Source organism: Lithobates pipiens, unplaced genomic scaffold (genome assembly GCF_037356315.1).
Source record: "Lithobates pipiens isolate NorthernLeopardFrog02 unplaced genomic scaffold, aLitPip1_a1.2 Scaffold_18, whole genome shotgun sequence".
Classification (NCBI taxonomy): domain Eukaryota; kingdom Metazoa; phylum Chordata; class Amphibia; order Anura; family Ranidae; genus Lithobates; species Lithobates pipiens.
In genome coordinates, this window is record NW_027507758.1 from 55,762,603 (window position 1) to 55,789,013 (window position 26,411).

The following is a 26,411-nucleotide window of genomic DNA, read 5'->3' on the forward strand; positions in this document are numbered from 1 at the left end:
TATTCAGGGCTTTCCAACACCTTTTATATAAAAAGCCTCCTACCCTTCCCCCCACAGAGAAGAAAGATGACACACCTGTAGGATTCCAGTGAACTTATGGTTTTAATACAATAAGAATTATGGGATTAATCAGAGATCGTTCACACGTACTCCTGAAGATCCATAAAAACAGCCAAGCCTACATGTGGAGTGTATTGGATGTAAAATATTTGAATCCTATATTCAGTATTGTTTGCGTTTTGGCTTTTATTGAATGTTAAAATATAATCATGGCTTTTATATATGCAGAGTTTTCCTTTTATCTAGATGTTCCTCTAGAAGTCCTTGGCTACTACCACCGTTTGTAGATTTAAGGACAAGGACATATAGCACACAGTATATTGGATTTACTGTATATGACTTCCACCCACCCAACACATTAAATTCAAAATACGAACAACAACTTACAAAGCCAACAAGGAACATGTAGCTCTTTCACTGTGCAGTGAAGAGAGGAGACCATTGCATTCTATAACTGGAGGGGTTTCCATCCATTAAGCTAAGCTGTGTAATAAAGGCTCAAGACTGAATGGATGGAAATAATCTTTTGACAGGTAAAATAGCTACCGTACCTGTTCAGCTTTGAGGGCTGAGCGTCAAAGGCAGTGTGCCCCTTTTCAAAGGCCAAAGTACATTACAAGAAGTGTTCTTGTGACATGCATCCACTTGGCACCAACACATACAAAGTTAAAGTGATTGTAAAGTCAAATTTATAAAATAACTGGCAACCCCTCTGTTGTATGAAGATATAAAGTACTGTGTGTCAGTTCTTTTAAAAACTACAATCCTAAATATCTTCTTTCAGAGCGCCACTGTGCGGTCACGTGACCTCAATCCGCTCTCCTTCCCCGATCTAAGGAGAGCAGTGGAAGGGGCTGAAATTCCCCTTTGTCATCAGCGAGCCAAGGAAGGTCACGTGACCACAGAGCGGCGCTGTGTAAGAAGGTAGAATAATAAAATGTAATTAAATTTAAAAAGAAGGGGGACACATACAATGTTATATCTTTCTACAACAGAGGGGATTGGCAGTTATTTATAAATCAGACTTTACAGCCACAGGCTATTAGCAGCAGAACGGGAGGGGCGGGTTTGGAGATGGGCGCACACACACACACACACACACACACACACACACACACACAAGGAACTGACAAGCAGGAGGAGACTCAGACAAAGGCATCATGGATCAGCAGCCATGATTACCATGGTCAGTGCACAAAGGGGAACACATGGACAGGATCAAATGGTTATTTTACAACATAGATTTGGACAAATTACATTGCACAAGCACTGTGGTATTGATCATGCTTTAGAGCAGGGGTGCCCAACCGTTGGCCTGCAGCGCCCTCCGATGTGGCCCGCCATGTCTTGCTCTGAGACGGCGGGTCGTCAAGCCCAGATCGCAGGTTCCCAACCCGCCATCTCCAAGCATTAGTGTGAAGAACGGAGCCACTGCTATAGGAAGCAGAGCTGATGCTTCCTGTATAGCACCGGCTCCTTCAGAGGCAGAGTGATACTAAATATACTCCTCCTGTGACAGGAAACATCGGCTCTGCTCTCTACTGCAGCTGCATGCTTCTGTCACAATTATGCTCGGGATAGTGGGACGGGACACAGGAACCCGTGACCTGGGACAGCAGCCACCAGTACCAGCACCTGTCAGCAGTACCCACTAGCAGTACTAGCCAGCTGCAGGAATCCTGAGGAAGAAGTGAAGATTGAGGTCAGTTGAGGAGCAGGTAAACCACGGTGCATCAGTGTGAAAGCAGCCTTAGGCCCCTTTCACATGATCGGTCCCAATCGTGCTTGTTTACACCCGCCTATCAGCAATCTGATCTCCTTAAAAAAAAAAAAAAAAACACACAGAAGGGATCTGTCCCCTTCTGTCTGGGCGGATCGGAGGGCTCTTAGGGTAGAGCGGGTTGCATCTGCTCTACATATGCAGAACGGACACAGACCTGCCACCCCCCCTTTACACTCATTTTGGCCCTCAACCGTTTACCAAGTCGATAAAGTAGCCCTTGCTCCTCAAAAAAGGTTGGTCACCCCTGCTTTAGAAGAACAGAAGCTTTTTTTTTTTTATGTAGGGTTGAAATCACTTTATTTAGAATGGGTGCTAATGGGTTAACGGAACTCAGAGCAGCACAAGCCCAGTTACCTATACCCTGCACCAGTCAAAATGAAGGCAAGGCAGCAACACACACACACACACACACACACACACACACACACACACACACACACACACACACACACACACACACACACACTTATAAATGCACCAGTGGGTTAAAAAGAAATTCACAATTTCTTCTCCCAATGTATTCATGGAGAAACTTACATACCCTTTATTCAAACTCCGGTAAAACGATAAAATCAGAGGCCAGAAGTAACAGAGCCTTTCAAACAGCAGAAAACGATTATGATAACATTCTGGGGGGAAAAAAAACAGCAAGTGCAATTCTTGGCAAAGGACGGTTTGCTAAAGAGTTGAGACAGCGCTGAAAATACTGGCAGCTGGAGAAAGCAGAAACACATGGCTTACAGATCAGAACTAATGCAAATAAATTCAGACATATCTCATGTTCTTATATGTATACACAAGATCTCCTGTAATTTGACAGATAGGATGCATGGGACTGGATCTGTGCATGGGACGCAATTTACTCATTAGGCCTTTTCAAAGTAAAAAAAAAAAAATAATAATAATAATAATAATAATAAATAATAATAATAATATTCTCTCTTGAAGTGGTCCAGGCGTGGCAGAATAGCAGCCGTATCACTTAGATCCTTGTCATTTTTAAAGGCACACGTGTGATCCCTAAAGATCAGCCCGACAGCCAAGTTGCCGGGTGGTGGTCTGGTCTGGCCACACACATCGAAGGTCAGAGATTAGGCAATTAAAAATTTGGGTCTGCCATAACTTGCAACTTCTTTAAGAATCGTTTTAATGTGGTCAACGGATAACTAAAAACACAAGCAAATAACAGCTGTTTCATGGTGGTAGAACATGAGGAGATTGCTGCAGCTGAGGGAAACTAAAGGCTTTTTACATATTTAAACAGCGTATTTGCAATCATCTAAATATATGGTTTCTTAAAGAATGTGTAAACCTAACATTTCCTATTCCCGCTTTGTGCCTGCTTTATTTTTGTGTGAAATCCTTGGTGTTCCTGCCAGCCCCTTTGCTTTCCTATTTAAACCTGACCACACTAAGCATGAGAGCACACAGAGGTCAGTTCTTGAGCTGTGCTGGGAAATCAGGTTGCTCCCCAATGATTAGACTTGTCCTCACACCCCCCCTCCCACACAGCCATTCACTGGGAGGATCAATGTGCTGCCGTTTTCCCCCTCCCCAGGAGCTGAGTATAGGTAATGTGATCCTTAAAAAAAAAAAAAAAAAAAAAAAAAAAAAAAAGTGTGTAATTTCAGTTTACACACACACACGTTTTGCCTTTTATTTCCATTTTAACCCAAATAGGTTGTTTTACATATACTTTAATACTATTGCAACTTTTTTTTTATTGTATATATTGCAAACACTGTATACAAGATAATGGGGGCAATTTTATTTTATTTTTGTTCTTTACATACATCAGCTCAGCCTTCCATGGCCGGACCACTACTGTAGGTTCTTTACAGTGACTGGATACTGTGCTTCACTGCCACCCCCCCCCCCATTGCACATCTGTGGTTCAAGTCTAACTGTAATAAAGTGAAAATGTTACCTTCGATCTCTAGGAGCTGTCATTGCTGGATAAGGGCACACCATGAGGTAAGTGTGCCATGATGTGCAGTAGGTTGTGTAGACTTGGCTTTAATGAATAAAAAGAGTGTCACAAATTAAAGTGGTAAGGTGGTGCAAACCCTCACACATACCCCCAGTGAAGCGAACAGCCTCAGATGATACACCGATAAATACAAATCCGTAAATATGCTGTCTTCAGCTTGCTATATTCCTTAGAAAGTTCAGATCGCGTTAGAGATTTTTTTTCTTCCATCTCAGCACTGGGAGTAGATTCTTGGCATACACTGTGCGATAGCCAATTGGAGAAAAGGCACACCCCCCACATAGAGGAAGGAAGGAAAGTGCAGAGCTGTGAATAGACCAACTCTCTGCTAATCTAGTTATAGCTCCTTCCGACACAAATTTCAGGCTGGTTTTAATCTCAGTTGTCAGAAGAACTTGTCAGAGGTCATGCTGATAACAGAAGAACATGACTTTGGAGAGAGATGAGAAAACACTACAGATATATTTGCTTAAGTCAAATTTCATGAATCATCCACTTTAAAAATCCCTATTTAATCCCCCAGGAGACCAAATGTATATAGCAAAAAGAATTCCGGCAACTCAATTGCTTCTTAATTCAGCACAAACAGCAGTGCAAAATACTATATTATTACCACAAATGCATAAAGCACTTTGCTTTCTCCTCCTATGCAAAGCATGAATTTGAATGTGACTAAGTGCTATGCCGGGGATTCAGAAGGCATTTTTAAATTTGTGGAGATACCACTTCCTTATGCAAGTACAGTGGTGGCCTAGCCCACTACGGCCATGATAGATATATACACACCGCTTTCAGGAATCATTAAAATCCTAAATAGTATCAAAACGATCTGTAGCATGCCACCCCCACACATCAGAAAATGCTGCGTATGGGAAACTGCAGTGTCTCAGCACCGTGCAGGTACAGCTGTATATTCAAATTAATGGGCTGCTGTACCCGCACAAATCAGAGGTGTTAACCTTGGCTAAAGACAGGTTTTAGTTGCTTTCTAGAGAGCCAGGAGCCTGCCAAAATCTGCTCCCATATAGGGGGGGGGAAATTAAAAAATTAAAAAATAAAAAGTAAAGCAAAAATTTCTCCAAAATGCCCATAGCATTGGAGGAAAGGCTCAAAAAGGCCCACAAGGCTGAAACGCGTTTACAACTGCTGTCTGTTACTGTCTTATTGAGAACCAATAAATTCTGAAGATTTTAAAGAACAAGCAAGGAGTTGCAGACTTCCTCTTTTCACAATTGGCATTGCAACTGTGCGACTGCCTTTTCGCACCCACGTAGCGCTGAAGATATTCTTATCTTATTGGGTAGTAACACCCTACCTCTGCTTTTCTTTAAAGGCTCGGTTAACACCTATGCGGGTGGCTACAGGTGCAGGACTGCCATTCATTCCAAATTGTAAAAAAGCAGCACTGGCAGGAAAACCTGCATGGTCAAAATGACCATGTGATTTCACGGAGGGCTGCTTTTGAAAAAGGTGCTGGAAACAGGCACAGCAGCCCATTCAAATGAAAAGGCTGCCGTGCCAAGCAAACGTGGCCGGCACACACACATAGGTGTGAACCAAGCCTAAATGAGAGCTTGGTATAATGTGCTTCTACTGCTCCTTCAGGAGTATTCAAATACTATAAAAGAATTTCTATGGTCACTGCATACACATTTTATAACATCAGCATTTTAACAATACAAATAATAGTTAAGATTAACAATCCCATGTAAGCTTATGTGAAAATCTTTTTGCTGCCTGTCTGCTGTTCGTCTTTCCACAACTTCCTGTATTCCCTACACGCTCTGGTAGTGTCTCCTCAGCTGTTTAACTTCCGATTTCTAAAGGACTACATATCCCATGGTACCATCCTGTCTGCAGTGATTTCTGCACTGACTCCGCCTCCTGAAACTCCTCCTCTCAGCTCCTCTAGTTCAGAAACTGTAACCCTCCCCAGCCCAATGCTCCAGTGAGCACTGGGGAAGCAGAGCTGTGACTGACATTTACTGCTTTCTGCTCCAAGCAGACATAACTGAATGATCAGAAGTCATTTGATCGCTCAGTTCTCCGACTAAGGCTGGGTTCAAACCTGAGCGAAGCAGGAACTTGCGTTACCATTCGCGTTTTGTTTTTTTTCTGCGCGTTTTGGAGCATATCAGCTTGTCAAGCATAGGGCAGCTTAATCACTTAAACTGGAAGTAAACCCATTGATCTAACAGTTTGAAAAAACAGTTACATTTCCGGCATGCTGGAAATGTTAACTGCCACATTGGTTGAGAGCGCAACCAAACTGTCAAACCATCCAATGGTTGGTGTCATAACTTTTAACATGTGCAACTTGATGGCAGTTAAAGATTAAACAAAGGCCAAGATGGCAGCTTCCTTGGCTGAAAACGATAGGAGGGTTTACTTACACTTTAAATAGGCTGCCCTACGCATGACAAATGCCCTAAAGAAGCTCCAAAACTTTTTTTGGAGTGGAGCATGTTGTCACAGAGTGTCTTGCGCACCTGCTACCATCTCTTGGGTGCCATTAACGTTAAATGGCACTGCAAGCGAAATATGCGTTTGCAGCAGGTTTCCAAAATGCATGGCCAAACACGCGTTTCCTGTGCACTGTGTTGTGCAGTCCAGAAATACCAGGTGTGAATTAAGCCTTAGGCCCTGTACACACGGTCAGACTTTGACGGAAAATGTGCAATCGGATCGCGTTGTCGGAAAATCCAATCTCGTGTGGACTTTTTCCGTCGGAATTAGACAATTCCGACGCACAAAGCGCCACGCATGCTCAGAATAAATTACGAGACGAAAGCTATTGGCCTCTTTATAGTCCTGACGTACGTGTTGTACGAGTCCCGACGTACGTGTTCTACGTCACCTCGTTCTCAACAACCGGATTTTCCGACAAATTTGTGCGACCGTGTGTATGCAAGACAAGTTTGGGCCAAAATCCAAAATGCATATAGCAAAAATAATTCCAGCAACTCAATTGCTTCTTAATTCTTTATTCAGCACAAACAGCAGTGCAACATAGTATATTACCACAAATGCATATAGCACTTTGCTTTCTCCTCCATAATCCGTTGGAAAAAATCTGACGGATTTTGACGTCGGAATGTCCGACCGTGTGTGGGCATTAGACTTAGAGAGGGAGAGCTGCAGCATCAAGGCTAGTATGGATGCTTTTTTTCTCGTTCAAAAGATTTATTTGTTTTAGAAATAACAACAAATACAGAATATTTGACAAAACAAAAATATTAAAATATAAACATTAAAGTATAAATGTTATATAAAAAAAATAAGTAAATACATAAATATGCAAATAAATAAAAACAAACACTAAAACAAGAGAGGGGTGCTCCATAATTTACAACCTATGGAGATGAATGCAAGTGGATGCTTTTTTTAAACCCTTTTTGAAATCCCCATATTTCACCTATATTAAAAGAAATACACATTATGTGTATGGAACCCCTCCAGGTAGCCATATTGCATTTTCAGAAAAACTGCAGATTTAAAAGCAAAAAAGGTATTTAACAACATTCAATTACAATAGGACTTCTATCACATTTGTATAAGCAATATTTTCCTTTTTTTGACCCCCCCAAGAAAGTGGAGTTACCCTTTAAATATTTCTCTGTATGGGTAACTTGCATTTATATTGGCAAATTGTACTCAAAGAAAACTCTTTTGTAGGAAACACCGTATGGCCAGAGAGCACATTCTTCGATGTATCTATGGGTACCCTTGGTCCTCACTTGACTCACAGATGCCGCTAGCCCAGATGAGAGATGCTGTCAGCAGAGCCGTGAAGTAACAATCACGTCTTCTGTGTAGATCTTTCAGCTGAAGAGATTTCACAAGACAGAGCACAAAGCAAGCTATGATGGGGTTGTACAGGACCTCTCACAAACCAAGAAGCTTTCTGCTGGGGAAAGCTGGTGACAATCCCTATTTGCACGATTGCACTTAAAATTTTCAATTCAGTAACATGAAGACAGTAGAGTAGTTGTTCTTAGCAGCCTGTGGTCTGTGTAATGGCAAGTGGTGTACTGCTGAACCATTAAAAAAAAAAAAAAAAAAAAAAAAAAAAAAATGACATTTTAACTCACCATACCGTTTAAAGATTTTAAAAAAGTACAAACTACCACTTTGTAATGCATAGGTTATGTGTCAAGAAAACATGTATGTTTTACCTGCCCAAGATCTGTAATTCTGTATAGAAGATTAGTAATGTGGCACCTCTGCAACACAGCACAGCCAGATCGTTGCCCTCACATTTCTCCACTGCAGTCAAAGAAATACATCATGGCCCGAAAAATCAGGGGAAAAAAAAAAAAAAGAAACACCACCTGGCCATACACTAGAAAAATAGTTTTAAAACTCATTTAAGGAACGTTCAATTTTTGGAGCCCTAACAGTAAGGGCTCCTTTACACGGACGTGCCAGTGTACGGAGCTCGCTCTGCTCAGCTGGGGAAATCACTCCGTCAATCCCCGATTAACAGGCCCGTCTCCGCTGCCCTCACCTATGGGGGGGGGGGGGGGGGGGGGACAAACACGAATGAAGACGGACCAGAGAGTCCATTGTCAGCCGATCCGATGACAGATGGAAAAATAGGTTTTTCTACCGTCACACTTTTTCGGATCGGAGCCGGCCGGATGTCAGCGAACATGTCCCCGCTGACATCCAACGCTCCATAGAGGTCTATGGAGTGTCTGTTCAGGTCTGCAAAAAAAAAAAACCTGACAGGCGGACCCGAGCAGACAGTCCGTGTGAGAGGCCTAAACATGGGTTTTGTTAAGGAAATTTAAGTCAGTCATTCCAAATCCGATTATTATTTAAAAGCAAACAAAAATTTTTAAGTACCTTTCAATGGCACTTCGTACAAAAGTTCGTTTAAAAAAAATAAATAAATAAATAAAATCTACTAGTGTATGGGCAGCTTTATAATGACAACACTGTGTAATGACCTAAAGCCTGATGGGTTCAGAGTGCCTCTCCCAGTTGGAATGCTGCTGTGGTGGAGGGAAGTTAAAGCGGAGTTCCCCCCAAAAGTGGATCTTCCGCTTTAAGCCCTCCTCGCCCCCCTTACATGCCACATTTGGCATGTCACTTCCCCCACTTTTTCCTTGGGCGCCTCCTCTTCTCCCCCTAGTCGGCCCCTCCCTCCCATCTTTTGACACATGTAACAGGTCCCTGAAGATTGCCTAGCCAATAGAGTGCAGTGCGCGCCAAGCCGTGAAGACATAAGCTGTCACGGCCAGGTGCCCACAGTTGCTACAGCGGTGGAGGGGAGAGGAGCGAGGCTCTGGACAGGCGCATCGCTGGGCCGCGGGACAGGCAAGTGTCTGTTCATTAAAAGTCAGCAGCTATGCTTTTTGCAGCTGCTGACTTTAATAGACTATAAAAAAAAAAAAAAAAAAATTTATGGGTGGAACTCCACTTTAAAGAGAGTGAAGAATCATTGTCTTCTAACTAGACTGACAGTAAATACGGAGAACTCCCCTGTTTTCAGCCAGCTTTCTATTGTACTTTTGATTCAGAGGGCGACAGGAGGGAGCTTAAAGTGTTACTAAACCCACAACAGTAAAATCAGTCTGAATATGAAGTAAAGCATGCTTGTTATACTCAGTGTGGAACATAAGGGGTTAATCCTTAGCATTGTGTAAAAAAAGTCGTTTGATCCTGTCTTCTCTGATCCTCCCCTTCTTCCACTGTCCCCAATCTGCCTGCTTATAGAAAAGAGCCTTGGGGGCAAGCTGCACATGCTCAATTTGGTGTGTATTACTAGAGAGATTTTTTCCTTGGTAGTGCATGCGATTAGCACAGAGCCAATCAGCACTGTCCAAACAGATGGTCAGGAGTCGTGAAGTCTCAAAGGACAATTTGGAAGAATGAAAGCGCCTCCTACAAGCTTTAACCAGACACTGATAGAAGTCACAAGACTGCTATATACTGGATGAGGGAAAAAGGAAGAAGAAGTAGTATTTGGCAGTTTATATTTACTAAAATAATTTCATTTCCATGCTCTGCGTACTGTGGGAGACCAGATCTAGTGAATGCCGGGTCCTGGGTTTAGTGACACTTTAAAAGCGTTATACACCTTCCTACCTGCACCTTGTGTTTTTTTCATCTGCATAGGATGTGCATTGATCATGTAGTTCTGTGGTGTAATTTGTTGTCCCGTGTGCATAGCCTACAGCAGACTAAATTGGGGGTCTCCAAAATGTGGCCTGGGGGCCGAATGTGGCCCTTGGCTTGCCTTTATCCAGCCCTTGAGGCACTATTCCTCCCACTGACATCTATGATGGGGCACTAATAATTCCCCTAATACCAAAGATAAGTCATTGTTTTACACCCACTGGCCATGATCCAGCCTCCTTAAAGTCTGAAGGACAGTAAACAGGCAGGTAGGAGAGCACAGCGGTGCCTCACGCATGCACAGTAGGGACCCTTACTAGCAATGGCAACAGCAGCACCCAACAGCTGATTGAAACATCAGCTGCGGTGCCAACATCGCTGGACTCCAGGACAGGCAAGTGTCCTAATATTAAAAGTCAGCAGCTGCAGCATGGGTAGCTACTGGCTTTTAATTTTTGCAGCGGTGGGCCGACCTTCGCTTTAAGGCTAGGTTCACACTTGAGCGGGCAGCGTTCATTTGAATGGGCTGGCGTGCCCCATGAAATGGAAATAAAAAATAAAATAAAAAAGTCCCTGCACTACTTTGGAAATCGCAGCCCACACAGAAGGGGTTGGGATTTGATTGAAATACATTTTTAAAAAAGCATCTCTGTCCCACAGCGGGTCATCCTCTGACCCCTCTGTTGGCTCACCGACAGTCTCATTTACTTTAATGGGACGGCTGGTGATTTGGCAGTGACACAACAAGGTGAGGGACGTGGCGGCGGCAGGCGAGTGGATGCCGCTAACAGGCGCTACCATGATGGATCTGAAATGACAGGTGCTCTTTAAATGTAAGGACTTATTCTTGCTGGTAGTTAGAATCTTTAATATTTGCAAACAAAATTAAGGTTTCCCCCATTTAGAATAATAAGCCGTCAGGTTAGTAAAACGGCGATATCAGAACCGATCCAATCATACAGTTTGTAGTGTACATAGATTTGCAGAACAATGGGATAAAGGAATATTCCTGAACCTTGTTTTCTCTCATGGTTACTGTGAAATTGTGTGAATGTATCAATGCACTGAATGAGTTTACCAAAAATTTAAATATTGCAGAATATATAGCCTCGTGCTCAATAACCAGGCTCCATTTCATGCTGAATTAATGCATCTTAAATAGAAAACCATCTTTGGATAGATTTTACTCCAAAAGCATTTTTTTTTTTTTTTTTAAATAAAAAAAAGGAGGGAGGTCATTGATTCATATCCACCCTGCCACACAGGAACTGCAAGTACAGTGCAGTTCCCGGTGTGGACAGTGTCATTAGGATTAATAGCACCTGCATTTGATTGTGCGGGTCCCACAGTGGTACCACCCGCAAAGTAGAGCTGCACGATTTAAAAATGCACCAATTTACTGTATAAAATGTCACTGGCAGGGAAGGGGATAACACTGGTGGCACTAAAGGGGTTAAATGTGTGTCCTAGGGAGTGATTCTAACTGTGGGGGGGGGGGGGGGGTGACTGATCGGTGTTCCTATATACAAGGAACATACGATCAGTTCATCTCTCCCCTGACAGGACGTGGATCTGTGTCTTTACACACAGATCCACGTCCCTGCTCTGTGATGAGCAATCGCGGGTGCCTGGCAGTCCCCAGTGTCGCAGCGAGTACGCCGCACTCTCTCCACAATGCCGGGAAGCCGAGGAAGTCATATGACGTCCACCTGGAGGAAGGAAGGGTTCCCGCGGCAGTTATTTTACTATGGCCCAGTATGGAAGTGGTTAATGAAAAAAATAAAAAATAAAAAGTTTCTAAAGGCGCAAATGCAGCTAAACCCGTCAAAATGGACGTATTAAACGTGGGTTACTATCCGTCAAGGTAAATCGTTCAGGAGAGGTTGTAAAAACTTCTCATGTACATTAAGCCTTACAGACCATCATGTAAAAGCCAGTGCTGTGGCTTAAAACTGCTTTTCCAGCACAATTTAAAAAAGCCATCTGGCAGTTAAGTGGTTAAGGAATACATACCTGGATTAAACTGTAATCTTTCACATCTGCCTAGAGCTCATATTTAAGCATTTGTTAATCAAGAATGATATACAGGTAATTTGTGCTATGCCGGTCAACTAGAAAAAGTTAAGCCATATCGGCAAACGCAAATCAACATTGCTTTTATCCAGTCTTACAAAGTACACTATAATATCTTCCATCTGAAAGACCAGAGAGACATTAAATATTCACAGAACTGAGTCCATTAGGTAGCATCTACATTTGCACAGGATACCTCTATCTAAGCACTTAGAGTTGCATAAAAACCAGGATGCAAGTCAGAAGTCCACTTCAGAAAACTCCACAGGGAAGCCAAGATGTGAAATCTATTATCAGCTTAGGGATCAGTGAAGGTGCTCCATCCAATGAAAGTCACCGACACCAAATATCCCATTATCTCACTTATGGGCAGTATAAGCTTGTTTGTCACAAACCTATATACTGGATGATACCAATGTACGGCTAAAATTAAATGTTCACATTAAAATCAAAGTATCTAAAATAAAAAAAATAAAAAAATCAGCACAAGGGACATAACTTAGTCAGTAGGATGTGTCCCTTGTGCTGATTACTTTTCTGTTAGTAGAAATCCTCCTCCATCCACGCTCCCCCACCAATTCTTCCTGATCCTGGATTTTAATACAACTAAGGGGTTGTCAAAGGCGCTCTTATCAAGAGTGCCCAACTATGCCCCCCATTTCTGCCCAGCTGCTATATTCATAGAAGCTATACTACATCTGCTATGAAAGGAAAGCATTCTAGAAGCGGAGAAAAAGGCAGAGCCAACAATCATCTGCCCATCTTCCATCCTGTTTTATTAACAGAAGTTGTAGTATGGCTTCTATGTATTGGGGAGCTGGGTGGAAATGGCGGGCATAGCCAGGCTCTCAGGGGGTGACCGTTGTAATAACTCACATTGCACCCAATTACAGCGGCAGGGGTGGGGTCATGAACAGAGAAAGATCTCTAACAGAAGAACACAAGGAACACATCCTACAAAGTTATGCCCCTTGTGCTATGAATGGGGGGGGGGGGGGGGGGGGGAACCCAACAACACACACACAATGCATCAGTCTGATTCATGGTTTCTGACAGGGGCCTGAAGTCATGCCCATTTAACGTAACGCGTATAGGGGGTGGAGTCGCAGTGATGACGTCATCCCGCGAGTATCTCGTTCATTGTATCCTTAGCCCTTTTTTTGGCAGTATATTGTATGTTGTTCCTACTTTGGCGAACAGAGCACTAGATCTGGTGTTTTTTATTATCCTTTATGTCGTACCAGAGTCACCCGAGGGAGGCCTGAGACTGGTGAAGCCAATAAAGAGAAGGTGAAACAGAGGGGATTAAGAGTTCCGTGCCAGGCCGATTCAATTGATTGGGGGGGGGGGGGGGGGGGGGGATCTGCTTTAAAACATGGGGGTCAGAATTTAAAGGCGAGTGGCTAGAACATTAAGGTGGAGAGCACTAGCACTTTGAACCTGTGCACCATTTGGTAAATTCTTCAATCTGGAAGAAACTGAAGACTTTTTTCATCACTTTGGACTTTCACATTTATCACTTTATATGCAATTTAATTGATACAATTTTGTGCGCAGGACCATCCTATATATTTGATCGTACTAGCAGCAATCAGGTGGAGTTATAATGTTACATTTAACTGTTATTTTGCACTGAAATTGTATTTTTTTTTTTTTTTTCACAGGTTGAATTAAAGTTCAGTATTTTATTATGTGGCCATTTATATGATTAATAAGCGCAGCACCGTTTTGGTATTTATTCAATTAAATGCGAAGTGGACACGTTTTCTGTTAGCAGCAGGCAGGTGGGGGTGTATTTTGCAAAAACATTGTTATTTTGTACCTTCACAGGTTTATTAGCATTTTTCTACCTATTCTAATTGTTGCGCTGATATACAATTTTTTTTTTTCTATTATAATTTTGGGGGTTCCAAGTAATTTTCTAGCAAAAAAAAAAAAAAATGCAGATTTTAACTTGTGAGCAAAAAGTGTCAGAAAAGGTTTAGTCTAAAAAAATAAAATAAAAAAATAAAAAAAAAAGTACAGCCAAAGCTCCGCCCCACAACTCAGCGCTCCAATGAGCGAGGAGGCGGCAGAGCTTCTGACTGTCAGAAACGAGTGCTGGGCGGTATTCGATCGCTCGGTTCTCAGTGTAGAGGGACCAGTGCTGCATCCACCTAGGTAAGTATGAATGTGCAAATCTCTCTCATATAATAGCGTGAGTATATATGCCATACAATCATCCATCCAGCATGTCACAGGACAATATGCAGCATTAGTTGTAGATCACACTTGAGCTGTGTGTTTAGAAATGGAAGCAATTTTGGATTAGCATCAGCAACTGTTTACCATTGAAAATAAAAACAAAACCATAAATGAGTTGAACCAGAATTGGATCAGCAAAAGACTTGCTGCCATTTCAAGGTTGTAGGCCCCTTTCACACATGCGGACGATATGTCCGTATTTCATCCATCCGTTTGCGGATGAAATACGGGCATACATTCATCACTATGGGATAGCGGGTGTCTGCGGATGAACATCCGCAGACACCCGATATCGTCCGCCTCCGCTACTGTCCGATTCTGCAGATGGAGGAAAATCCTATTTTTCTATCCGTCTGCAGAGCGGATGAACACAGACGGTCCGTGCTCATCCGATCCCCATAGAGGAGAGCGGAGACCGCCCTGTCCGCAGCCAGCTCAGCGGGGACAACGGAGCGATCCCGGCTGAGCGAGCGGATCATCACGGGGCGGATCATTACTGCCAAAGAACTGGGAATTAAAAAAAAAAAAAAAAAAACCCGCAATGCAAAACTGAGCTTACTATTGGTGCTCCAAAATGAAAATTCAGGATGCGCTGGGCTGAAACTGAAATTTACAGTTTACAAAATAATTATAAAAATCTACAGCATCTCACAAGAGTGAATACACCCCTGACATTTTTGTAAATATTCTATCTTCATGTGACAACACTGAAGAAATGACACTTTGCTACAATGTAAAGTAGCGAGTGTACAGCTTGTATAACAGTGTACATTTGCAGTACATTTCATACAAGTGAAAATGTCCAAATTAGTCCAATTTGACATTTTCCCTCCCTGATGTCATGTGGCTTGTTAGTGTTACAAGGTCTCAGCTGTGAACGGGGACTAAAAAAACTGAGGATCTGAAAAAAAAAATTATTGTTGCTCTACATAAAGATGGCCTAGGCCAGGGATATGTAATCAGCGGACCTCCAGCTGTTGCAGAACTACAAGTCCCATGAGGCATAGCAAGACTGACAGCCACAAACATGGCACCAAGAGGCAGAGGCATGATGGGACTTGTAGTTTTGCAACAGCTGGGAGGTCCGCTAATTGCATATCCCTGGCCTAGGCTATAAGAAGATTACCAAGACCCTGAAACTGAGCTGCAGCATGGTGGCCAAGACCATACAGAGGTTTAACGGGACAGGATCCACTGAGAACTGACCTCGCCATTGTCAACCAAAGAAGTTGAGTGCATGTGCTCAGCGTCATACCAAGGTGATTTTCTTGGGGAAATAGATGTATGAGTGCTGCCAGCATTGCTGCAGAGGTTGAAGGGGTGGGCAGTCGGCCTGTCAGTGCTCAGACCATACTCCGCACACTGCATCAAATTGGTCTGCATGGCTGTCATCCCAGAAGGAAGCCTCTTCTAAAGATGGATGCAAAGAAAGCCTGCAAACAGTTTGCTGAAGACAAGGAGACTAAGGACATGGATTACTAGAACCATGTCCTGTGGTCAGATGAGACCAAGATAAAACTTGTTTCAGAATGGTGCCAAGTGTATGTGGTGGCAACCAGGTGAGGAGTATAAAGACAAGTGTGTCTTGCCTACAGTCAAGCATGGTGGTGAGAGTGTCATGGTCTGGGGCTACATGAGTGCTGCCGACACTGGGGAGCTACAGTTCATTGAGGGAACCATGAATGCCAACATGCACTGTGACACACTGAAGTGGAAGGTGGAGGAGTGCAATGACTTTAACATCCGCAAACTCAGACTTTTTAATTATCATGAATTTAAAATAAATTTTGGACAGTATTGGCACCTTTTGAAGCAGTTTTAAAAATCCTGCTTGCAAAATTTTTGGTGCATATTTGATCAGTCTAAAAGCACCAATTTTTTTTTTAAACACGCACCTCCCCATTAAAATGCATTGAAAACCCAGCAAGAACCCATCAAAAATGCATCCATGTTGTGTTTGATGCCTTTTGAGTCGCATGACCTATGAAAACACACCATAAGTGCTGCAAAATCCTAGGTGTTTGACAGCCATTATCGCCACCTTTTTTCTTTCGAAACGCTGAAAGCCTTATTTTCTCATTTTCAGAAATGAGAAAATCACTAGAGCTTACGGTATATGTAAGAGCACAACTGCAAATACATACACATGGCATGACAGTATATTTAATAACCATTACGGCATTTAATTTACGTTTTTGCTTAGGCACAATCAAAATTTCTAGGTGTAACATGGCAAATCTTCACTTTTTGAGTTCAGGCGCACATTAAAGTAGAAAAAAGGTAAATTTTTGTACCCCCTCATTTTTGATAGAGCAGGGAGGGTTGCAACTTTTTTTTTTTTTTCGCCCTGTGTGTTCCCCCCCATTGCGGAGATTTCCCTTTACTTCCTGTCCCATAGCCAAACAGGAAGTAAGAGGAAATCCCTGCAAATTAAGGGAATTCCTTGTGGACCCCCAGATCACTAGGACTACTGTCTCCATTGCAAGAATTCCCCTGGGAACAACCCAAAAATAGGGATTTTTTTGCTTTAAAATTAGAATAGTAAACAGGACAAAAAGAGGATGAATCTACCTAATGGGGGCGCCGGAAAAAAGCCTAATCTGAAATCCCAGTGTGAAAGCCTGAGTGCTTTCCACACTGGAGCGCTGCGCTGGCAGGACATAAAAAAAAAAGTCCTGCAAGCAGCTTCTTTGCAGCGCTGTAGGCGTGGTGAATACACCGCTCCTAAAGCGCCCCTGCCCACTGAAATCAATGGGCAGGGGTGCCAAAGCGGCAGTGCTTTTAACTCTTTAGTCGCCCGCTAGCGGGAAATAAAAGCACCCTGCTAGTGCCCAAAAATGACGGTAAAGAGCTGCTTAAACTATCAGCGCTTTTCCGCCGACGCCCAGGCAGTGTTCTCCTCAGGGTTAAGCAGTGTGCCACTTGTATGCGACTCACAAAAGTGGTTGGACAGATGTGCAAACATTTTGTCAGGTAAAACAGTTGTCTGGACAAAGTTCAGTGGCTTATATCTGTACCTATGCCCCATATCTCCAAGTCTTAAAACTGTTTAATGGACTGATGAGACATGATAAACATTATTGCACTGCTCATGCCATGCTATAAATGTTTGCTAAAGCTGGGAACATGTTAGCAAGATGACTGACTAGACATCTACCAGTTCTAGATTTTATCACTTCGTGTTGACAGTTGCCACTATTTGCAATAAAATTCTGTACAACTGTCTAGCATAAATTTCATAGCTAAAGATATGAGACAGGAATATACAAAAACTAAATTAACGCAAAAAAAAAAAAAAAAAAAGGGACCATTTGTCTGCCAGATGCATTCATTTTAACCCCTGTCTTTTCAAAAATACGAGCGTGCAAAAATGCATTGATGTAAATGGTTGAATGTTAAAAGAAAGAAAAATAAAATGTTCTGCATTTCTGCAAAAAGCATGGGGAAGAAAAAAATAAAAAATAAAAAATAAAAACACACACACAACTCCAAACAACCCCCCACCCATTACTCTTAAGTTTAATTTTTGCTTTTGTTTTTTCTTGACTTCCTCTGCCACAAGCTTTATTTGCAACTGGGATACTTTTTCACATTCTGAGCATTTTCCCATCTGGTCTTGTAACTTAAATGTGCTAGTATGTACATACAGTATACTTGTGCACATTTTGCTATTTGCATGCATATACTGTGTTAACCACTGGCCTCAGTTCATGTTTTGCACAACACTTGTGGCCCCGGCAGCTCATTTTGTGTCTCCTGTTCTGTTACCTTTGAAAGACCCAAAAAAAAAAAAAATTCTTGAATGCAAGAAAAATGAAAACTTTGCAAACTAAACAAACATTCACTTGAGTTTTGTTATAGAGTGGAAATCCAACCAGATATGAAAATAAACCAAAATAATAATACCTATATTCATTAGCAAAAATTAAGGTGCATTTACATTTTTGTTCTTCACCGACAAACAAGCAGTAACGTGTATTGCATTGACAATACGAGTGCCATCTCAGGTCCCTGAATGTATATTTAAAGTGGAACTTTATCCATAATGTGATAAAAATAATGTTCTTTAGCAAGGAACATCTATTCCACATTAATAATTAGGCTACCAAAATTAGTGTGTGCTGCAAATAGCCCCCAGCAAGATGAAATAGGAGCAATGCCGGAGGCAGCCATTTTTCTGAAGCCCAGAGCAGCAGTAAATCTTTAGGCTGTCAGCAGATTGGCCTCTAGGGGCTCTGATTTTAGGCACAGTGCCAAAAAAAAAAAAAGGAGCAACAGAGCATGTTCGGAATAGGGTGAGAGTAGTACTGAATGCTAAAAAATATAGACACTTATTTTTAATGTTTTACATAGCTATACCTGCAACAGGGGCCAGCCTGAAGTCATCCAGCAGGACTAATTTTCTGACTAAAAAGGTCCACTTTAAAAACAACAACAGGTATAAACTGCATGAAACCATCTATTACACTAGGCACACCAACAACTGCTGTGAAAGGTCATCATCTGGCTATACAATATAAGCCGCTCTTAGGATTCTATCGAATTAACTTGCTGGAAAGGTTTTCATGAACAGCCGCAGACAATGAACTGCAGCCGCAGACAATGAACTGCAGCCGCTGATCAGAGTTTTCTGACAGCGGTGATACATTGTCTTGGTGTGGAAGATTCCTTTAATCACCTTGACTGTGAGGATGGAGGAATTTTTTTTTTCCCCTGCAGGCTGAATTAAAATAAGCCGGTGGTCAAAGAAATAGCAGCCAAAGATCGTAGTAAAAAGAAATACAGAGGACTGAGATCTGCTCAATAAAACATTAATTTTGGGATTACTTAGTTGCTGCTCATCCGTTCAGTTTTCGGTGCAGAAACGAACTGCATGGTGTTAACTAGAGCCATTGAAATGCATTGAACACTGCATGCATTTTGTGCAAAAAAAAAAAAAAAAAAGGCGCACAGAACTGAACGGAACTGCGCCTGGTGTGAACTGGCCCTTAAGACCCCATTCACACCTGAGCATTTTGTAGCTTGAAGCTACAAAACGCTAGAGGGGAAAAAAATCTATTATTCTCAATGGAGATGGTTCACATCTCCACTCCATGTCGCCTGAAGCCGAACGCCTGAAGCTCAAACAAGTTCCGGACCCTTTTTTGTCGCTCGAATTGAACAGATTTGGGCGTTTTTCTTTTAACATTGGTGACCTTTTTCCCTGCACAAAATCGCGGTAAAAAACACTGCAAAATCGCTGTAAATTCACGCAATTTTCTGCTTGAAAACGCTACGCTCAGGTGTGAATGCAGCCTAAGTTACAGAAAAATTCAGTCCAGCTTTCATCTTTAACTGAAAAGAAGGGGACCAGTGTTATGTTTATATCAGGTTGGTGATGTACATGTAAACATCTCCATAATGCGTCTTATCTTCCTGTTCCGGTGAAGCTGTAATGTCACCAAATCGCTACATGTATGCCAATACCATTGTGCAACATGAAGGCACTTATTATAAATAATAGTTACTTTATTGGTTAAAGTGGAAGTAAAGCCACTCTCATCCTTTCTAAACTACTGCAATATTGGTTATCTAGAAGGATATACATGCCTCCTGGATGTACACTTATATGTCAATTGTCTCCCTTCTGTCTGCTGTGTGACAGGAAAAACTGCAGATTTTGTGGGCGGGTCTGTTTTCCAGGGCTCAGTGGGTGGAGTCGTGATGTCAGTAGACTCCCCGCCCACCTCTACACTCCCCTTATCAACATGCATTTTCTCCTGTGTATTTCTTACACTGAACTTCTGCTATGATCACTAACATCCAGTCAAAACCCAGAAAAGTCCCCACATGACTTCAGCATGCCAAATCATGCTGAGGTGGGGAACAGCCAATCCTGGCAGAGCAGCAGAAGAAAGGAGTGGGAAGGAATTCAAAAATAATGGATGTCTCTTAGGCTAGTGCACCAGATATGTAAATCACCTGTCACTCACAGCAAGGGGGAGGATTTGACAACGTTTTATAGTTTTTCTCTGTCAAGATTTATCTCACTGAACAATAAAAGGATTTGCTCAGAGATGGATTAACTCTTTGTGGCAAGGCTGGGCTCAAATGATAGGAAATCTTATACTCTACATTATGACATCATAATGGGGGTGGGCGATGCACACAGGGGTCTGTGACCCATTTCTGGCAGTGTGGATGTACCCAGAAGCCCTGGACCCCATTCAGGACACGTTCACAACTGAGCGTGTGTGTTTACAGGTGGCTCCAAAGAGTTTTTCAAGCATATTCAGGATGGAGTGTTTTATGTTTTAGCCAATAGGAAGCTAGTTACTAGGAGGAGATGGTTCTTTAGGCTGGAAAAACACAATTTTTCAGATTAGTGCAGCACTATTCTCTGCACAGGCCATGTATAACACAGTGATGTAGCAGTGACATTTACACAATAGTAACCAAGTTGTATCCTCTGAAGTTATAGTAAAAGTTCACCATGTCGCAACATTGTTGTGACATTCTTGAAGAAATAGCAACATATCGGTGAAGGGGAAAGAAGCGATAAATAAAACCTCTTCCATGATGGAGTAAATTGTGCCGCACGTGTAAGCAGTGTTGTGTCTGTGGGACAATATAGACCCCTTACCCGCACATACATGAATCTGTTGCAAGTTGTGCCATTTGTTGCACTACCGTGAGGCACATTCCTGATGAGCTTCTAACTTCACTCTTTATGAATTTCACAGACTGATGGGAATATATACCTGTATCTATGACATTATACGTGAAAAATGCATGGCAAGCATAGTCTGGGCAGGATACAAGGCATCCCAGGATCAGTGCAAAACAAAAAGAAAAATAAAAAACCTGAAAGCTCACACAATAGAACGCAGTGTATTGGAATGAGGAACAATTACACCCAATGGAAAATGCACAGATTTGCCCTGAATAGCTCTGCACTTCCCAAAAAGACCCGCCACCCTGTCTGCCCTCATCAGCATTTTAATATTTACAGCATAAGCCTAGCCTGAATTGACCTGTCAAATTGCATGCCAAATCGGCGGCTATTTCCGAATCGGTGTGACAGACTTTGCGGTTCAGCACCAATTCCCAAAAGTAGTTTCCTGTACTACTTTGGGCAACTTAGGGTGCGATTTCAATAGACATCTGTGAGGAACCCGCACAGAGGTCTGTCAAATAGCCCCCCAAAGTCAAACTGCATTGCCGGGTTTAAATTGTGCGAGTTCAGCTGAACTTGACTGACTGTAACTGACACAAGCAATTTAAGAACGGCTCACAGCATCTGCCCTGCAGTAAGGGATTCTGATTAATGGAAGAGATCAGTACAGCACAAGATTTTCAGACACAAGCTGCAGCTAAAAGGCAATCTCTCCATATTATACAGAGAAGAGAAAACCAAAACTTTAACCACTTCAATACAGTTTTAGTAAATCTCCCCCACTGTGTTGTCTGTTTGAAGGAAAAACCAACCATAAGCTTTCTTGGGGCAGAATCCCCCCCCATAGACCTTAATGGGAATCCTTGAAAATGTGTATTTATGCATACATCTCAGAAAAGAAAAGAAAAAAAAAAAAAAAAAAAAAACACACACACACACACACACACACACACACACACACACACACACAATTATAATAAAAAATAAAAATGAAAAATTAAAGTGCAACTGCGAATGACAGTGGCAGGAATCTTTAGATTCCTGCAGCTGTTTTTTTCCACCTGTGAGCTTCATGTCTGTGAACAGCCACAGATAGCTGCGGACATCCCCCAACCTGTCATTTAAAAAGGTGGAAAAAACAGCTGCAGGAATTGGCAGATTCTTGCTGCTCTCATTCACATCAGCACTAGTCCTCCATGCGAATGTAACCTACATTGTCTGGCTACACTCACAAGCGTGTTTGAGGGCCGTTCACACTAGAATGCTGTGCGGGAAAACAGCTTTCTGTGTTGTTTCCCACACTGCATTTAAATCGCACTGCCCTTGTGATCTGCATCGGTGCGAAGTTAATGACGCAGCAAACGCAGTTTTCCAGCACCGGAACACAATTTGCTTGCTGTGCTTTTCCGAAAGTAGTACATGCACTGCTTTTGGTGGGGTACTGTGCGATTTCAGCTCATTCAAAATGAAATCGGCTGAAGTTGCACTGCACACAGAATTGCATGCAAATTGTGCAAGAACATTTAGTGCGCTCCTGTGCGATTTACACTCAGTTATTAGTGTGAAGGGGCACTTACAACTTACATATACATATGCACACAGCTATGCAATTATCCTGCACAGAGTCCTGACCTCAACCCGATAGAACACCTTTGGGATGAATTTAGAGTGGAGACTGGAAGCCAGGCCTTCTCGTCCACATCAGTGCCTGACCTCACAAATGTGCTTCTGGAAGAATGGTCAAACATTCCCATAGACACACTCCTAAACCTTGTGGACAGCCTTCCCATAAGAGTTGAAGCTGTTATAACTGCAAAGGGTGGGCCAACTCAATATTGAACCCTATGGACTAAGACGCCATTAAAGTTCATATGCGTGTAAAGGCAGGTGTCCCAATACTTTTGGTAATAAAGTGTATGTTAGGGATGCACCGAAACGCCGGCCGCCGAAAGATGTGCCCTTTTCAGCAATTTGCAGAAAAGAAAAAACGGGTGATAATTGAGCTGAAAATGGGGCTGCGCCCCTCCCCTGGTGCCGCCCATGATGTAGGGGTGTATAGCGCAGGAGAGCCGCCTCCGCCGCCTGGTTGACTAGAGCGCCGGGAACATCACAGCTTTAATTTCAATAGCTGCGTGTTCCCCGTCGTCACATACAGCCCCTCCCCCTTGTCCAGGGAACTTTGATAGACAGATCACCATCCAGAGTCCCCAGTCCCTGACCACCTCCTCTACCATGACCCCAGTCCCTGACCACCTCCTCTACCATGACCCCAGTCCCTGACCACCTCCTCTACCATGACCCCAGTCCCTGACCACCTCCTCTACCATGACCCCAGTCCCTGACCACCTCCTCTACCATGACCCCAGTCCCTGACCACCTCCTCTACCATGACCCCAGTCCCTGTCCACCTCCTCTACCATGACCCCAGTCCCTGACCACCTCCTCTACCATGACCCCAGTCCCTGACCACCTCCTCTACCATGACCCCAGTCCCTGACCACCTCCTCTACCATGACCCCAGTCCCTGACCACCTCCTCTACCATGACCCCAGTCCCTGACCACCTCCTCTACCATGACCCCAGTCCCTGACCACCTCCTCTACCATGACCCCAGTCCCTGACCACCTCCTCTACCATGACCCCAGTCCCTGACCACCTCCTCTACCATGACCCCAGTCCCTGACCACCTCCTCTACCATGACCCCAGTCCCTGACCACCTCCTCTACCATGACCCCAGTCCCTGACCACCTCCTCTACCATGACCCCAGTCCCTGACCACCTCCTCTACCATGACCCCAGTCCCTGACCACCTCCTCTACCATGACCCCAGTCCCTGACCACCTCCTCTACCATGACCCCAGTCCCTGACCACCTCCTCTACCATGACCCCAGTCCCTGACCACCCCCTCTACCATGACCCCAGTCCCTGACCACCTCCTCTACCATGACCCCAGTCCCTGACCATCTCCTGTATAAATATATATTTTTTTAAATTTTCGGTATCGGTCAGTTTTGGTTTTTTCGGCCTAGTGTATTTTTCATTTTCGGCACCAAAAAAACCCATTCGGTGCACCCCTAGTGTATGTGTAACTAACAGTTTTCCAATGGAGTAATAACCAACCAAGAGAACCTGCCTTGGTTCAAATAGAGACATCAGGCGAAAAGGTTTACTGCCTGTCCAACGTGTATACAATACTATACAGATAATAATCATGCAGGGTGCTCCTCCACAAGGAAATATCCATACAAATAAACAGGTATAGGAGGCAATCATCGATCTTTTAGAGGAGGGAGAGAAGTCCAAGCAACATCATTTTATTGGAGCTCAGTCCCCGTCATACCTGTATTGGATTTGTGTATGAATATATACGTGTCTATATTTATTTTGAGGGGGGGGGGGGGGGGACAGGTAGATAAAATCTATGGCAATGCATAAATCATATAGGAACACACACAGGGCGGCTTCCATAGCACTGTACATAATACAGCCATTGATAGGTGTGGATGTATTCTCCAGGCTGGATTCATCTCTCACCGAAAAGAAATGCAAACCTGAATAGGATTTAGATGTGAATATACTGTATGTATAAGGTGGGAGCGCCCCCCCCCCCATATACTGTATAGTATACTATTGGAGCCCCCCCCCATATACTGTATAGGATTGGAGCCCCCCCCCCATATACTGTATAGGATTGGAGCCCCCCCCCATATACTGTATAGGATTGGAGCCCCCCCCCCATATACTGTATAGGATTGGAGCCCTCCCCCATATACTGTATAGGATTGGAGCCCCCCCCCCCCATATACTGTATAGGATTGGAGCCCCCCCCCCATATACTGTATAGGATTGGAGCCCCCCCCCCCATATACTGTATAGGATTGGAGCCTCCCCCCCCCCCATATACTGTATAGGATTGGAGCCTCCCCCCCCCCATATACTGTATAGGATTGGAGCCCCCCCCCCCATATACTGTATAGGATTGGAGCCTCCCCCCCCCATATACTGTATAGGATTGGAGCCTCCCCCCCCCCATATACTGTATAGGATTGGAGCCCGCCCCCCCCCCCCATATACTGTATAGGATTGGAGCCCGCCCCCCCCCATATACTGTATAGGATTGGAGCCCCCCCCATATACTGTATAGGATTGGAGCCCCCCCCATATACTGTATAGGATTGGAGCCCCCCCCCCCCATATACTGTATAGGATTGGAGCCCCCCCCCCATATACTGTATAGGATTGGAGCCCCCCCCCCATATACTGTATAGGATTGGAGCCCCCCCCCCCATATACTGTATAGGATTGGAGCCCCCCCCATATACTGTATAGGATTGGAGCCCCCCATATACTGTATAGGATTGGAGGATCTTCTGGATGACTGGAGGAGACCACAATACATAAACAAGGCAGACATGAATGTAGATCCCGGGAGCCGGATGTGTAATCACACCGGACAGGAGCCCTCTCGGTAGAGGTAAGTAGGAGGGGGGGCAGGCGGTCCCATTATTTGCACACACGGTATGAGGACTGGGGGGGGGGCGGCGGGGAGCCCCCCTGTATTCTGATCAGCTCTCTATCACTCACCCAGGCTGCCGGCGAATCCGTCCATGGCGGGGTGTGCAGGGTGGCGGGCTCCCTCCTGGATGGGGTTGAGGTTCGCCGTCTCTCTCATTCAGTCAGACGGACCCGCAGTGAGGTGGATGGCTGCCGGCCTCACCGCCTCCTGTCTGCCCGGTGCTGGATTTTTTTTTTCCTGGAATAACTTTATTGCGAGCAAAGCCCGACACACACACAGCTGACTGGGAGGAGGAAGTATAATTAAGTGGAGGAGAGGAGAGCTCAGTGTGTACGAGGGGATCACAGCCCCCTCATCATCATTCTCCTCCTCCTCGTTCCTCTGAGTGTGACCCCAATACCAGATCCCCCTGAATGTGACCCCAATACCAGATCCCTCTGAGTATGACCCCAATACCAGATCCCTCTGAGTGTGACCCCAATACCAGATCCCCCTGAGTGTGACCCCAATACCAGATCCCCCTGAGTGTGACCCCAATACCAGATCCCCCTGAGTGTGACCCCAATACCAGAGCCCCCTGAGTGTGACCCCAATACCAGATCCCCCTGAGTGTGACCCCAATACCAGATTCATCTGAGTGTTACCCCAATACCAGATCCCCCTGAGTGTGACCCCAATACCAGATCCCCCTGAGTGTGACCCCAATACCAGATCCATATGAGTGTGACCCCAATACCAGAGCCCCCTGAGTGTGACCCCAATACCAGATCCCCCTGAGTGTGACCCCAATACCAGATTCATCTGAGTGTTACCCCAATACCAGATCCCCCTGAGTGTGACCCCAATACCAGATCCCCCTGAGTGTGACCCCAATACCAGATCCATATGAGTGTGACCCCAATACTAGATTCATCTGAGTGTGATTCCAATTCCAGATTCCTCGGAGTGTGACCCCAATACCAGAC

At 43.9% G+C, this 26,411-nt stretch overlaps 1 protein-coding gene across 4 annotated transcripts in view; it reads right to left on the reverse strand.

Moving 5' to 3' along the window:
* The window catches only part of LOC143987137 (echinoderm microtubule-associated protein-like 4), a 249,200-nt gene extending 223,557 nt beyond the window's left edge, over positions 1–25,643 (reverse strand). For all 4 annotated transcript variants that reach the window (XM_077485699.1, XM_077485698.1, XM_077485695.1 and 1 more), the window contains exon 1: positions 25,515–25,643. In XM_077485699.1, the coding sequence (XP_077341825.1) occupies positions 25,515–25,602 (88 nt within the window). In that variant the 5' untranslated portion in view covers positions 25,603–25,643. The remainder of the gene's footprint in view (positions 1–25,514) is intronic.
* Positions 25,644–26,411: the final 768 nt, after the last annotated feature.